Source organism: Anabas testudineus, chromosome 12, assembly GCF_900324465.2.
Source record: "Anabas testudineus chromosome 12, fAnaTes1.2, whole genome shotgun sequence".
Classification (NCBI taxonomy): Eukaryota; Metazoa; Chordata; class Actinopteri; order Anabantiformes; family Anabantidae; genus Anabas; species Anabas testudineus.
The window spans coordinates 6,191,750-6,208,534 of NC_046621.1; the positions used below are offsets into that span (position 1 = coordinate 6,191,750).

General features: G+C 37.7%; 1 protein-coding gene and 1 long non-coding RNA gene across 2 annotated transcripts; one reads left to right on the forward strand and one right to left on the reverse strand.

Annotated features, from left to right (window-relative positions):
• Positions 1-6,131: 6,131 nt before the first annotated feature.
• LOC113159104 (Golgi phosphoprotein 3-like) lies at positions 6,132-12,492 on the forward strand. Its single transcript, XM_026355618.1, has 5 exons — positions 6,132-6,550; positions 6,966-7,097; positions 8,103-8,217; positions 8,813-8,973; positions 10,189-12,492. Exons 1-5 carry the CDS (start codon positions 6,341-6,343, stop codon positions 10,450-10,452), a joined length of 882 nt encoding a protein of 293 aa, XP_026211403.1. The 5' UTR covers positions 6,132-6,340; the 3' UTR covers positions 10,453-12,492.
• Positions 12,493-13,088: 596 nt separating this feature from the next.
• Positions 13,089-13,949, reverse strand: LOC113159290. The gene is made up of 2 exons (XR_003298610.1): positions 13,830-13,949; positions 13,089-13,721 (listed from the first exon to the last, which is right to left on the reverse strand). It is a non-coding gene; the product is annotated as an uncharacterized LOC113159290 (long non-coding RNA).
• Positions 13,950-16,785: the final 2,836 nt, after the last annotated feature.

The window sequence follows — 16,785 nt, forward strand, 5'->3', positions numbered from 1 at the left end:
CATCATTGCAGTAGAAATTGCACTTAGCTTCTGTTTCACTTTTCAGGTTCACAACAGCCCAAAACGGAGAAACAATTTTAAAATTTGGAGGCGTGACCTTTTACTCTACAATTATTCCAATACATATGAGCCTTTTTTCCTATCTTGTTTCTTATTATTGTAACAAGCTGGGGGACAATTGGCTTCATTTTCCAGCCCTTTCTTATATGATCCCAAAATTGTGATTCTGCTTTTTCTCAGCCATCTAGTATTCACTGGGGCTTTTGAATATCACAAGCTATTAAATATAATCATATTTTCTCAGCCATTATTCTCTAGTGAGACACAGTGTAGCGGGCAATTGAAGGATTCTGTAATTCACTTACTGCAGTGCAATAGAAAGTGACTCCCCTAGTTGTCTCTAAGGGAGTGTGTTCTTCTGCATTTATATAGAGGGGGCACTAAGGGTCAGCCCTTTGCCTACTCCAGAGGCAGGAAATGGCTCCAATATGGGTCTGAGTGTGGCCTCCATTAAAGCTCTGGGGAGTGATTTAGACTCCTTGTCAGGACTAGAACTGCAGGTTCAGAGCACAGAAATGTACAAAGTGAAAAATACAGATGTTTTGTTTGGTCCATTTAAAACCAAAGACCTCTGGTAGGCTTCACAGGGATCCAAAGGTTTATTAATAGTGTCAGTGGGGGTAGCAGATGATGAGCTGATACATCAAGTAGAATTCACGTCAAATGTTTGTGTATTTGAAATATGTTTTTTGACAGCAGATAAAGCTTTAACTTTCTTTTTATAAGATTTTATTTGAATTCAATGTCTTAGTTTGATCAGGTTGACGCTGAGTGTAATGTTAAACCTTTTTGTTTTCAGTTACATGTGATGAGACTTCAGCATGATGACATTTACTTTGAGATTTTTTCCAGGCCTAACACCCTAATGCCTGTACTTCTTGTCATCTTGGACTGCGTGCAAATATGTTACCTAAATGGTCAGAGTGTCGGCCGGCTGTCTTGGCTGTGATGGTAGCAGAGATGACTGTTTACACAAAGCATATTTCCAACCATCCGAGGAATCATCTCTCCAAGGAATTTGTAGAGCCACACTCGAGGGCTCCTTAACATCACAAAAGAAGACAGTGTTTGTTCTTGAAGCCTGTTTGGGATGTGTTATGACTTTTGAAAAAGCATGGGGTTTAATCCGTTTATATATTCATAATATTGTACAAACACAGCTATTAAAAGCTTTACTAATGAGTTACTTCAATATACAAATGTTTGTGTGTATTGTTTGATATACAACAGTACAGTATATAATGCACTTTAATTTCCACTAACCTATTCAGTAATTGAATACTACCATTGAACAGCTAAGTGGAACTATAACAAAGTGTGGTAATGCAAACAATAAATTGGAAAATATGCATTTGAAAAATCTGAATATATATACACCATAAACACCACAACGTCAGAAGTAAAGTCTCAACTATCTTTGAACAGAAGGAGGACTCCAGGAGTCTCACAAAGCAGGATCAATGTGTGAACTTTTTCTTGTTTTAAACTAAGGTCTGCTGCCCCCATTTAAAAGATGCTGCAAACCAAACCTAGAGCAGCAGCTGTATTCATGTTTCAGCTCTAAGTAAAAAGTGTCTTGTCACCCTTTAGCTGGGAGAAAAACTTAATCAGTCTTCATTTAAGTGTGGATGAAATGAGATTTTTGATACAGCGAAACAAAGTGTTATGTAGTATAAATGTCAGTGCCTCTGATAAATAACAGTTGGAAAACAAACTGTGTAATATAATGTTGTGAATGTAATTGGATAAAAATTTACACTGTGAATGCAGTGGTCCATATACCTCAGGCATATTACACCCAGAACAACTTGAGATGCCTCAACCACAAATAATTTTATAAAAAAATAGAAAAATACATATTTGAGATGTATTTCTTACATGCTTTTTATGCACAGGAATGTTGGGCATGCATTTCTTTTCCAAATGCTCTCTGATACACATTTTTTTTTGCATGTTAATTGTTCGGTTATTATTACTGTATGATACGTTTTTAAAACAATCAATGTAGGATAGCTCATTATGTTATGTTGTAGTTAATATTCATATAACAGATATAGTGCTGTGAGGCAGTTTGCAATATGCATAGGAAAACAGTGTAGTGAGGCAATGTGGTTTAGGTGAGGATGCAGAAAGTCTTAACCATGGATTGAAACAAGCTTTTGACCAAGTCAACTTGTTAATATGCAGATGCAAATGCAATATGCAAGAGATGCAATCACTGTGTTCCTGCAAGTGAATAAGCTTCAACTCGGTAATGGACCGAGCTGAAAAATGTGATATCTGCAAATAAATCATTGTTTCAGCGTTATTCCTGGCTCTGGACTCGTGAGTAGATTTTCTTTGTACAATAAAGTCAAATTTGGTATGTGTCAAAATAAGAGAATTGCAGACTGAAGAACTGGTCTTAGGGAACTGTTGTTGGGTTATGTCTGTATAGTGTATTAATCATCAATAGACTGTAGTTCTTTCACATTATTGTTGATTGCTGCACCTTTAACCTCACTGAAACGCTGCTTCCTACTGCAATTACTTAATTTCCCCACAGGGGACAACAGTGTGATCTGATCTCAGATTAAATCCTCTTGTTCTTCATGTGCTGTTGCTGCCTGCGATCATCTATTTGCTACAAACTTTAATCCTTTAAGGGAGTGTGAATACTTAAAGGATTCACCATTCCGGTGCTTTAGACATTCAGGTTATTGGGATGTGTTTTCTTCAACAGAATCTGAAATAAACCTGGTTGAACGTGATGCTTTGTTTGTCCTACTGAAAAGGCGTGTCGCAAATTGTCTGCTTTACTCATTACCACTCAGGAAATCTTGCTGATAATGACCATACTCTGGCTAATGAAAAGATCAACTTTTAACCACGTGGATCAAATGGAAAATCATCTCATTAATTTAACGTCAAACCAATCTGGTTATAACATCTTACTTTTTGGGGGGGAAATTCAAAAGCAGAATCATATACAACAGTTGAACACCTTTCTATGAGCTACAAATGTGACTGAACCAATTATATAGGACCTGCATGCAGCATCGTATTTGTACAGAGCGAAAAAGAAGAAAGTTCATTACAGTACAGGCTACAACTGCAGAATAAGGTGAAAGCACAGGATATACTTCACACAAATTTATCCAAAATTTGTCTAATTAAACTACAGAATAAATTCATATTAGATCTGTTACTCTGGGAATGAGGCATCATACAAAATGTATGTTGCTGTGTGTGCAAAGTAATGAGTTCACAATGTTGACAAGACTACACTGACCATTGCAAGCATGACAACTACAATGTCAGCAACAGTGCAGCCAACCAAACCTGTTCACGTCCAATTCACATATGTTACTGTTTCTCTTTTCAAAGCATCAGCCAGATCACATGGAGATGGAGATGATTTGATATTTTCTTAAATGTTTGATGTAATTTTGCGCAAGACATGTTCTAATTTTGGAAGTAAAGCACAAGCATATTATACATTACAATACAAAAACTAGATGTTTGTATTTACGAAGCTAAATGTCTTAAGAACATTTAAGATGTATTTTTCTTGTGGTGTGACCTTTTCAATAGATGGCATTTTCACAGCAGGAAAGGCAACCAATAACATCAATAACAGCTTTGCTCACACATACATTTAATTGTTCCAGTTCCAGGGCCCAGGTTTTGTGCATGCTTAACCTTTTCATGTTATTAGTTACCTGTGCCTTTCTTGACATAACAAGGCATGACAAACTCCAGACCCGTGTTCATGGACTTTCCTTCCATTTTTCACAACTAGTCTTGTTCGATATCACAAAGTAAGTCAGACACAATAGCACAATTTATTTAGTGGAGGTGACGGAAAAAAGGACAATGCAGTCTTACTGCACAACACTTTTCTGTACAAACATAATCAGTAATATTGGTTCATTTGCAGTTTTTCAAGGTTAGGTTTTTCCAGACCTCTCTGAGAGGTTACCACAGATATTCTCTGTATTTAGTCTGTTTCAGTGTATTGTCTCTTTTCATGTTATCTAAGGCTGACTCTGAGATTAGGGCTGTGTAGGCACCACCGCATCTGTTGCAGCATTCCTTGTTCTTCTTCTGTCTGAATATAGTTCTTTGTGACTCTCACTGTAGGATTGGGGTAATTAGCATACTGAAGAATTTATTTATTGGTGGAAAAATCTAAATATCTAAAGAGATGAAAATGTTTGCACAATACAGCACACTGTATGCACATACCAAGTTACGTGTGCCACTTTATTTAACAGTGGTGTGATGTAAAATTATACTATATAGCAACAAGCTTTCCCTCTGATGAGTTTATTTAAAGTCTGTCTGTAGACAATTATACATGAATGACTGAATGGATTCAATTTTAGTGAAGTGGCCAAGTTTCCTTCCCACAGAGACACTACTTCCAAGCCACAGTCACGATAATAATCAAAATAACTGTTCCAACTTAAAAAACTATCGAACAAATTGATGAATAAATCATCATAATCATTAGCGTCACACAGTTAGGTTCTCTTTCTGAGCTCCAATGCATTTATTAATGGTAATGTCTCTTTCTCATATAAACATTCTAGTTAGTGTTAATCATTCAGATTCAGCATATCTGTCAAATCCTTGATATGTTTATGGCAAATATGAGGATGTTTCCAGTGCAAAGGAGAATACTGATTTTCTGAAAGAGGACATCCAGGTACAGAGTAGGAAGGAAAAGAAGAGGAATTGCAGCAGAGTAGTTTCTATTTCTCATACAAAGCCTGCCACCTTGTGCTGACCGTCTATACTGCACTTATCAGTGTCTTTTAATTTGAAAAATAACACTGTTCCTGAAGCACACCTAGCTTTCTAATAATATGTTTGTCAGCTAAACATGTAGGCCTACCTAAATGATAAAAATAAATGTGAATGTGTGGTAGGCTATATTAAATTCCAACAACGCTCAAAAAAGTCCTGGTTGACACTTGGACACAGTTTTACTTTTTTGCAAAAAGTCTGAGCAGCTTCCATTAATTTCAATCGATCAATCAATTATCCATTCAAATGCATAGTATGAATATAATATGTAATATAATAGCATTACTGCATTTATGTTGTCTGTTACAGTTATTTACGTATCTATTGTGTTTTGTTTAAAATTACTTAAATCATTAATTACATTTTTATGTTTAGTTCTTCTATACGTCATGTTTAAGGTTTACTCACACATAAGGATACTGTGAGGGCTGTTTCAAACTCTTCGGCCTGTGGTGAACTTTGAGGTATGCTTTGGATTACTGTCCCGTTGCAGAAGTCAACATTTTTTCAGTTTTACTTTCTTGGCCGACTGCTCAACATGTGCCTCCAGAATATGCTGATATTTAATGAAATCCATTCTGCCTTCTATCTTAGCAGTGGTTTCAGTGCCACTGGCTGCCACGCAACCTCATAGGAGAATATTCCACCCTATTTTAATATGGAAAAGGGGATTTACTTTGTGCTAACCCAAAACCTAAACAGTTACATTTAATGAATTCTTATTGTTGTGTCATTGATATCGTAATTTATGTTCTTTTCAAATTAAATGAACAAAATATACCATACCTATACCATACCTTGTTTAACTTAAAAGGGACAATGAAATATCCTTTTCACCCTTTGCATAACTAATAACTGCTCTTAGTTTCATGTGCATGTATACACTGTCAGCTCTGTACTATATAGAATCATATTACGCTTTACTATCATCTTAGTTTTTTATTTACTCTAATTTTATTTACATCTATACCTGGTTTTATTTATCTACGTATATGCTTTTTAATCGTGTCCCCTTTCTGCTACTTTTATGTCCATATCTATGATATTACTATTACAAGGTATAATTAGTTGCATACAAATTACATATTTATTATTAGTATTGTGTTTATTATGATTGTCTGGTGTTTATGTTGTACTTTCTGTCTTCCTTTAAGTTGTACTTGACAAATAAATCAGCTTCTGTTGCCTTGGGTGCGTGTGTAACGGTTAAATTTCCGAGGATATGTGAAAGCAACACACGTGGTGCGTTCACGGTTCAGTTCGGACCACAGCCGACGTCACCGCCACCATGTTGGATCAGGAAATGGGCAGAGTCGAAGCAGGAGTCCCGAGAACCGCCGAGCGTTAACGGCTGTCTGTCCTCGACCCGTCCGCTGTTTCCCCATTTTCACCTTTAATAGTCGGGTTACATGCTGCCAACATTTCTGACTGGTCCAGCTCGGCGCTTTTCTCCGGATCTGATCGTTTTGCAGCAGCAGCAGCAGCAGCTATGACTTCTCTCACGCAGAGGACCTCGGGCCTCGTCCAGCGGAGGACCGAGGCCATTCGCAGCGCCGCCGCCGACAAGGAGAGGGAGTCGGGCGAGGAGGAGGACGAGGCGCGCCGCGGGGAAGAGGACGACGACGACAAGGCGGACTCGAAGGAAACTAGGCTCACACTGATGGAGGAAGTGTTGCTGTTGGGCCTAAAGGACCGAGAGGTGTGTGTGTCGACTTTAATCCGACGAGCTGCTAACTTCTTCGTTAAAGCTGTGTGTACGTCAGCAGACGAGAAGCTAACTTCGTTTGTTTAACTTGTTTATTGGGGTAAAATAAAATAAATAATACAAAAAAAAAAAACACAAAGTGGATGTTTGCTGGATTCACAGTTTAATGTTAGTGAAGCTGCATGTCATGTTATTTAACCTAGTGTCCAATTATAATATAAACGTTATATTTTATCGCTGCATATTTGTGGTTATTCGTAAACGTGAATGGAAATAATTATCCAGCCTGTGTTACCTGGATAATTTCCGGAACGACTCGAGCAGACGTGCCACACGTCAGCTAAGTGAACATACGCTGCACCTTGTCTGATTGTTTGGTTTTCCTCCACCTCCTCCACCTCCTCCTCAGGGTTACACGTCTTTCTGGAACGACTGTATTTCTTCCGGGCTTCGAGGCTGCATGCTGGTCGAGCTGGCTCTGAGGGGGAGGCTACAGCTGGAGGCCTGCGGGGTGAGGAGGAAAGGCCTGCTCTCCAGGAAGGTGAGACCCACGCTGATGCGCTCGCCTCTTCTCGGGAACAACAAACAACATACAGGGCTGCGTGTAGTCTGCAAAACCGAACAGTGCAGTGGAGGACATTTGACACCCAGACATTATGATCCTATGACACAAGGATGCTTTTCAGCTGTAGGGACCCGTAGCATTCAAGGTAGTTCTGTTTGTGCAACAGAGAGCCAAAACAAAGTGCTGTCCATAAATGCATAACATGGTCAAATAAGATGAGATGAAATAGAATAACTGATCATGAGAATATAAATTAAAGTACAGAGTAAGGTCAAATGAAATATGAGAAGTCCCCTAATTCTTATTGTATTCTTAAAGTGATGGTGTACTCAATTTGTAATTCTAATTTGTTTGTGGTCTTTATCGTTAGTGAATCATTCTTAATCACTCTACTTTATGCTCCATGACTCTTCTTCTAGTTATTGACTGGGGAAGGGTTTGGGACATCTAGTTATTGATTTGCTTTGTAGACCTATCTTTGATTAGGATCATCGTCACCTGGTATTTCAATTGTATAAATATTTCTGTCTATAAGATTTTGTGTTGTTTAATTTGAGCTAGTGGAAGAAAGAAAGGCCCAAGAATGGAGCCTTGGGAAACACCACGTCATTTTTGTATGCTCATCATGTGTGTGTGCAATTTCTGGATACACAAAGTAGTCCCTGGAGTTCAGATGGGATTAAAACCAGCTAACCACTGTGCTACTTTTCCAGAATGTCAGGTAAAATGCTGCAGTGGAGCACTAACATAGAATATTACAACTGTATTTATGTAAAGCTGTTCGAGACGTTAGTAAGACAAAATTAATTCCTGACTGGAATTTAGAAAGGCGTTCAGCTGCTGAAAGACATCTAGACGTTTTCTTAAAAAGCACATAATGCACCAGAGTCTCTTGATCGTACATGATTTAGGTCTAGGTATAAATGAGACGCACTGTAAATCAACATCCTAGTTCAAATATGATTGCTTTTGTTTGCTAAGGTGATCTGCAAGTCAGATGCCCCGACGGGAGATGTGTTGCTGGATGAGGCCTTGAAACACATTAAAGAAACGCAGCCTGCAGAGACCGTCCAGAGCTGGATAGAGCTGCTGAGTGGTAAGATAAACCCTGCCCTGATCGATTTATTTTTTTCATAGCATTTGTTATTTCCATCACTATCTTTAGCTATAACCTTTCAGTCGGTTAGTCTGGACAGTAAGTGCAGAAGCTCTTTTGAGAATGGAACGGTTTTAGTAATTTTACAAGAACTAACGTCACCTGTGCAAATGTGAACGCCTGCAGCTTTTCTTGATTGTACATAATTGTAAACAGAATATCTTTGGGTGTTACTGGTGGTTGGATAAAACAAGATTTTTTACAATCTGATATGTAAAGATAATGAAAGTAACTGTTAGTTGAAGCTCTAGTAATATCTCAGTTGTCACTTTTATTTAATTTAGTGTATATTTTATTTTATTCTTACATTGCATTAAATGACACTAATTATCATATAAATATTAATTATCAAGAACAGTTTCGTAATAAGGTGAAACTTATTTTTTGTAAATTTTACATATAATTACCCAGTATTAGTCATTTTCTCCGACGTCTTCATAAAATTATACGACTAGTATTTTTAAAGTGATAAAATTAAAATAATACACACAGTAAGTGTTTAATGTCTTCAAATGCCTCTCGCGCTGTCCATTAGGGGAGACCTGGAACCCCCTGAAGCTGCACTACCAGCTGAGGAATGTTAGAGAACGTTTGGCAAAAAACCTTGTGGAGAAAGGCGTCCTCACCACAGAGAAACAGAACTTCCTGCTTTTTGACATGACCACACATCCGCTTACCAACAGCACCATTAAACAGGTAAGGCTTTACGTAAAATAGTTCAAAAAGGTGCTGGAAAGTTTTGACTGAGAAGTAAAAGCTTTACATTGCCAGCAGTATTTTTATTCTTAGTTTGGAATCATGAGGATTTATCTTTTTATGAGACAAGAGTCACACTCATCGTAATTGTATGCAAGTTCAACATGCAATGTAACATTTGTGAATCATGTTCAAGTTCACCAGGAATTACCAGGGGTGCATGTTTTTCCTGCTGCAGCACAGATAAGTGATCTGGCTTTGAAGAAAAAAAAATGTAACCCGACAAGTAGAAATTTCCATTTTAGATTTTTGTTTGATAATAGCTCCCTTTATCTTCACCAACCAATCCGAAATCCATGAGCTCATTAACCAAAAATAGAGATCTGGTTCTCATACAGGCAATCCAACTATTTGATGTATAAACTATGGACATAACTGTGTCTTAACTAATGTACAAAACATTAGTTACCTGTAAATATCACTTTGGGCAGTTCCCTCCACTACTAACAAAACCCTTTCTGCTTGTGTACTTTTTTTTCCTCTCATTTCTCTGCCTGCTGAGTGGGCTGAGCTCACCAGCTGCTGTCAATTAAATCCAGACGATCTGACAGAAAATGGAGCATTTCTGATATTTCTTTCAATACTTTTTATTAATAACTTTAAAATATCAACAGTAAAATTAAAGACAAGAAAATTTTAATTGTATTGAAATACAGATGAACTACAGTCTGAACTGTCGTCGAACACCTCACTAGAGCTGAAGTTCACAGCTCATGCTACATTCCGATATCACAGACAAAGCAAGTGTTAAATCTTCAACAAAGAAAATAAACAAGAAATACAAGTTTTCCAAGATTTCCCATTGAAAGTGGAACTGTCATTGTTCCTACTGAAACTCAGATGACATACACTCGTATCTTCCCGAATCAAGGCACAAGGTCGTGGACATTTGTGCTGCAGCTTCTCACTTTCAGAACCATAACAGCCCGAGTGTTGAGTTAACTGTAGATGTTCTGGTTGCTAACCTTTGGACAGAGCTATAGTCGTAGGTGGAGTCTTTCTTGATAAATCACGCTGCCTGTCGGCTAGGCTTCAGTATTTAATAGCGAACTGGGAAAGTGAATATGTTTTCACTTAGTTGAATGTATGTATGACTTAAAAATGACCCATGTGTGAATAATGGCTAAAAACATATATTCCTCTTGTTTCCTACAGCGCCTCGTCAAGAAGGTCCAGGACTCCGTTTTGGAGAAGTGGGTCAACGATCCTCACCGCATGGACAAGAGAGTTCTTGCTTTAATCCTTCTGGCCCATTCATCCGACGTTCTTGAGAATGCCTTCGCCCCTCTCCAAGACGATCAGTACGACCTGGCCATGAAGAGAGTCCACACTCTGCTAGAGCTGGAGCCGGAGAAAGAGAGCGCAAAGCCCAACGTCAATGAACTTATGTGGGCTGTAGTGGCTGCATTTACTAAATGAAAACACCTGATTGGTTGGACTGGATGATCTGGCTGTGGTCTGTGTTATTTAATTGGTTGAAGGACTTCACTTAATGAGACAGACTTCACTTTAATGAGACAATCTGTTTTGGTTGGGGAGTCTGTATGTCTATTCCGGATGACATTTTGGTGGTAGTCCATATTAAAACAGTGCAATCCAATTGGTGGTGGGGTTCACCAACATTTGATTGGTTTGAAAAGGTCTTCAAATGGAAAATGACCGGCTGCTATACTTCTTAACATCAACACTACGAACTGATGGGCTGTTGTTAATGTTGGGTGACGTCAAAGAACAAAGCAGGTAGCAGCAGTAGTCATGGTGAATATGAAGATTATGACTGGGGCCAAGTTTCCCTTCTACACTAAGGAAACCTCATCTCTTCATTACTACAAGATCTCAAGTCTTGGTCTCGTCTCCATATTGTCCCACAAGCTTATGCAAGGATAAAGGAAAGCAAATCACCCAGCTCTTTATGCTCCACGCACTCATGCAGGTTTCCTGCTTCCACCGAGTAAAGCCCACCTGTATTGGGAGTTCATATTTACGTTCATGTTGGAACACACTACTTGAATGTGTTACTGATTCATTCCGTCATCTTGTTGAGTTCACAGTTCTCCTTTCTTCTTCAATGCGTTTTTGGGGAGGAAAGAGAGGACTCTTTGTAGTCATTAACAGCGAGCTGGGTAATTTGGCCCTTAAAGACTCGCACCTAAATGAAGAAGCAAACCTTGAGTCTAACAAAACTTTTATCTTACTTTTCTGTTTCTGCAATGGTCTGTTCAATGTTTATAGAATGAGACTAGTCTTCCATTTCTCTTTATGTTGTTAATCAATGCTTGGAGTAGTCTGCCATTTATTGAATATTTTGCACACTTGGTAGCCCTGTTGATAGGCTAGTATTTATAGGGATTTTACATGGGTTAAGTAACCCGCTTGTGAAGATGAGATTGAAAATTATTAACCTTAACCATGGTGAACCATGGCCTTTAAATATTTTAAAGTAATTTTAAAAAAGTACACTCTTATTCTTCAGATAATATCTATTCGGATCTCTGTGACCAGCCTAAACAAGCTTTATGGCATGATCGTTAGCAGATTGTTATACAGAAGGCGGGGGCCATTCTTCTAAATTATGTTGAATTAATTTCCTTTTCTCACATAACACTAGTGATATCTGAGTTTGCAGGCAGATATGGTTTTATTTCAGTTTTAAGATAAATGCCTGTAAATGAGGGTGAGAGGAAATTCTTTTTATTTGTTGTGCAGAAGTTTCCTTGTGACTAATTCACAGACTTTACAGTAAATATTTTCTTTTGGAACTTCTTTCAGCTGAAGGAATTACCCATGAAAACTGTCATCAGAATATTCAGTGGATTACACCACTAGAGACCTGTGGGTAAATGACGAAATATTCTTTGTCATTAGGGTGAACCGATCCTTTACGCTTCCTTCTTTTAATTTGTCATGTCGTGTCACTATCAGATGTTATTTCTAACCAATAGGCCAATATGGGCGTGTTGTATTGGTTCATATATTCAGATGATGGGAGCGTTACCTGACAAGTCCTTTTTAATGACTGAAACTTAACCAAGATGCAGTTTACTGGAGCAAAAACTAGTTTCAAATATGCTTTGGTGCAGGTCTGGGAAAAATGTCTGTTTCCGTATATTTTTATGATTGTAAACATTCTGGTCAGATCAGTGTGATCTATTTACGAAGTCACCCGTTGTGTCATGGCATTATTATAATTTTTTTTTTTAACTACAATAAACCTGTAGGTGTGAAGGACTGTTGGGTTCCAGTTACAGCAGACAGACCATGCATGCAACTATCGGTGGAGGGCTGAGGTACTCGTGGTTGTAGCTGCAGAGAAAAGCTTGTATGTAATTATTAGTCATTTTATGTGTATGATCTAATGGAATTCAATGAAAGGGATCTTCTCTCCTATCCTCTATAATTCTGTATGCTTTTGTATTACCACACAAAATAAAATAAGGATCCTTTAAGTGCCTGAATTTAGCACTGTTTTGCTGTTGTCTTTTTTTTAATTTCATATATATTTGTGAATTAATTGAGATGTGAGAATTAATTTAACAATTACTGTCACCAGTTAATCAACTATTTTGGAAATGTTAGTTATAATTACAGCAAAAACACCAAATGTTTGATAGTTATAGATTCTATATCATGTTTCTCCTGTTAAGTCTTCTGCATTTTGCTTAGACATGTTTCTATTATTCCAGCTCTCCTCTTTGATCTAAATGTCAGTATGAGACGCCTATCTAAAACAGCTTCTGCAAAAACTGAACAGAATCATGTTCATGAAAGAGGATTTGATGTGGCACTGTTGTGTAGACAGATTTTGTTTTACTCTAAGATGACTCTGTGACTCTCAACTGCCATCTGTGTTTTACTTGCAAATCAAAGAAAATTAATTGATCTCTCTTGCAGTGACAGTGAACAAGGTCTCAGTCTTCACAACCCCCTCCCTTAAAGTCATTCATTGAAAACACAACTGTGCACCTACAGCTCTTTGATATTTACTAAAATAGAACCTCAGTAATAGGGAAAATGCTGATCCAGAACAGAGCTGCCAAAAGATCCAGACACTAGACTGACTGAATATCTTTTATTAACAAGTCTTTCAGAACTTCCCACAACGAAGACATTTTTAAAAGATATTTCAGTAGATAACTAACTGAATCATACATCTTGTCGGTTAAACTTAAACGTGACAGCCCTTAGAGAGCACACCATGAAAAACAATTCACATATACAGTAGTAAGAATAGACTACATGTGACAGTCAACACGTTCAGCAGAGTACTTCTGTTCATTTGATCCCCGTGGGTCCAGTCACCACATCGGTTACATATTCATGGATATGAATCTGAATCAGCATCCTACACGTCTGGGCTCCAGCTCTTGTACAGTACGTGACAGCAGTCCACTGACAGCTTATGTACAGCAACCATATGAAGGGACTTCCTTACGCTTATGTACATCCAGAGCCAACATTTTGGCAACAGTGGTGAGTCTTAAATCAAAACTCATCAGCTCTTACTGTGAATACCTTCTAGTGAAGCAAAATCTCGTTCATCTTGACGTACTTTGGCGTCGCGTCTCACTTGATTTGCGTAACAGTCTTGTAGTTCTTGATCAGTATTTCCAGCAGTTTGTATTTCCAGTAAAGTCTGTCTCCAGCTTGACGTAACTCATGCGCACATAGATCAATAGTGGCAGCAAAGTCTGTGGGCGAAAGAAACCCGTCAGGTGAGATGAGTTCAGTATCTAAGTCTAATACATGTTATAGTATATGAATTTAATTAAAAGCAGTTCAAGTTCATAGACACTCACCTTGGCTGGCCATTTTCAAAGTGCTCCTGTCTGTCTGGGACTGAGAAGAAAGATTGAAAGGCTCAGTGTTTCCTTTCCCTCGGCGCTTTTAAAGCTCTGTAGCGTCGGCTTGACAAGAAGGAACAGGTTTGAACTAAGGATAGAAGGGCAGGCTTAAATACCCTGTCTCTGCTACTAGTGATGACGTCACTTTGATGCGGAATCCCCAACAGTCTCAGCCAAGTTCCTCCCACTTGTTTGGCCACTATTAATTTACAACGTTGTTATTGCACCTTTATCAGTGCCATTACATAAAACATGTATCTTTTGGTAGAGCACAACACATACCGTATTGTCTGTGCCCGATAGAGGTGCTTTGTACTTTGAATCAACATGTACATGCTTAATTATATACATAAGTACAGTACATTCAAAGCGTATGACGTATTGAACGCAGTCACGAGTAGTCTTGCTTAGAAAGTGAAACAAACATCGCATACACTTACAACGTGTCACATGAAGCAAGATTTCATCATGGGGGGGGGTTGTTTGAGGCTTAGAACTTAGGCTTGCACTCATAGATTTACTGCGTTTTTCTAGTAGTAGTGTGGTTTGACTGAACAACAGTTCTCAGAAGCACTAGTGAATTTCCATTATTACCACTCTGTCTCTCCTAAATTATAACACGGTAGATGAACCGTCTGGTCTAGCAACACCAGAATGGACAACTTTCAGTGCCTGCATTCATTCTACAACAAAGAGGCATTTCAGTCAACCAACACCACCTCGAATTAAATTACACACAACAGCACCAGTGTTGTGACCTACATACAACACAAACTGGCAAAAAAGCCTTCAATAGAATATGTATACATGTATTTCATTTCATTAACATTCCAGTGATTCTCCCACTTATTAAGATGTGGCCTCAAGTCTCAATACTGTACACCAGGTATCATGAACAAGTTAGGGCTTGCCTTGTAGCTCTCTGTGTCCTTATGCGGAAATGGGGAAGTTAGTAAAGTACCACAGTCTGCAGGCAGATCCGAACGCTTTTGAGCAATACGTCACTGTTGTTGTTATACGACTGCAAAAATTATGGAAAACGTATAATCACAGTTGTGACAAATTTAACTGTTTTGTAGTAAAGAGCCAAATAGAGAAGCAGATTTACTTTTAGTTTCTGTATTGTCTGTCTTTGTTTGACGCAAAAGTTAGACCTCTTAAACTGAATACATTTATTAAATTAACTCTAAATCTTTAAATAACTGGTCAATAAAGCTGTCAGAGTATCCGGCTGAATGTCATGTGTACATATAATCATATTCCATCATGGGCCATGATGTTCAATAGATAGAATTTGAATTTTGAGAACTCACCATTAAGATAAACTCACCACAAAGACCAGTTATGTTTTTCCAGTAGTACAGTTTGTCCTGAATGTACAGTACAGTACAACAACAGTTCACAGGAGAATCAATGACTGAGACTGTGTCTTAACGGACTCAAAGTGATAAGATACAGTATTTAAACAACACTAATGTTATTTCAGGTATTATATAATATAGATAAAACACTGAATAGTCAGTGAAACCACTATGTCATGGGATCCAAACAAGTGCTAATACCACACTGAAAATATTCAATTAAAGCCCTGCTTTGACAAATCTAATGTAAAAGTTTATAGGTATATTTTACAAGCAGTTCATGCAAAAGCACATGATGTCCCTCTGAAATCTAATAGAGTAGAAACATAAAGTCTGAAAACTTAAGTATAAGTAGGCTACAAGTACATTCAAATTGCATTTTAATACAGATTAAAGTCATTTTAAGCACAGTCTTGTTCGTCTAGAGGAGACAGTTGTCACATGGTTGCAAAAGACAGAAGCTCTACAGATAACAGCGCTGTAAAACATTTAACCCTGCACACTTAAATGTTTTAGTGCCACGTCCTGAGGGTTCGACAGAGCGAGAGACAGATACCGAGAGGGTGGTTTAACTTTAAATATACACTATCGCTCAAACCAATTGTATCTATTTCACAAACAACGACAATTAATCAGATTGTTTTTTATGAATGATCTACATTTTTGCATAGAGGCCTATTATTAGCAATTGTCAGTCCTCTACATCAATCTCCTGGTATTGACTGTTGAAAGGCTTTTTGTTTTTGTTTTGTTTTTTTGATGAAGGAAAAGTTTGAAGAATGAATTGAGTGGTAGTGTATAACTTGACACAGTTACTGGCAGTCATGTCATGTCATGTGATGGTCTGTATGTCAACACATTTTTAGTTTTGTAATGAAAATATGTTGTGCAATATGTATAGATAAATAAATAACCCAGAAACTTCCCTGCTTCACATAAGTGAGACAGACAACAATGCGTTTGAGCATGCACATGTCTGTTCAATACTTCTCATTTTGTAAGCATTGTTTACATCTTTAAAGGTTTTTTTCAAGTTCTGCACTTGGTTTTAAAGTTTAGGTTTGGGTTAGGTTAGGGTCGGAGACTGAAAGATTATCTTTGTAAAGTAAAACGTTTAATAGAGTAATGTACCTAATAAGGTATATTGATGATGGATGAATTTGATACATTAATGTTATTAATAATGTAGATAATTACATTTTGTTACCTCTGTACAGACCTCCATCAATCACTAGATGGCAGCAAGCTCATAAGCAACACCAAGCCAAAGCTCTATCTATCTGCCCATCTACTAAAAAAATACACAGATAACTTTTTCTAAAGTTGTTTGGATTTAATTTTACAGTAGCCCTGTTCATTGTCATTTATTTGAAGAAGCAATGTGCAATTCATTTCAGGGTTCACACACAGCTGTATTATATTATTACAGATGATACTATCACCTCTCTATATTGCCTATACTTGTTCTATATTCTCCAGGCCTTATTTAAACAGCAGCCACGGTGTAACTATTGACCAGTATATAAATAAATATATTATTTACCGTAAAC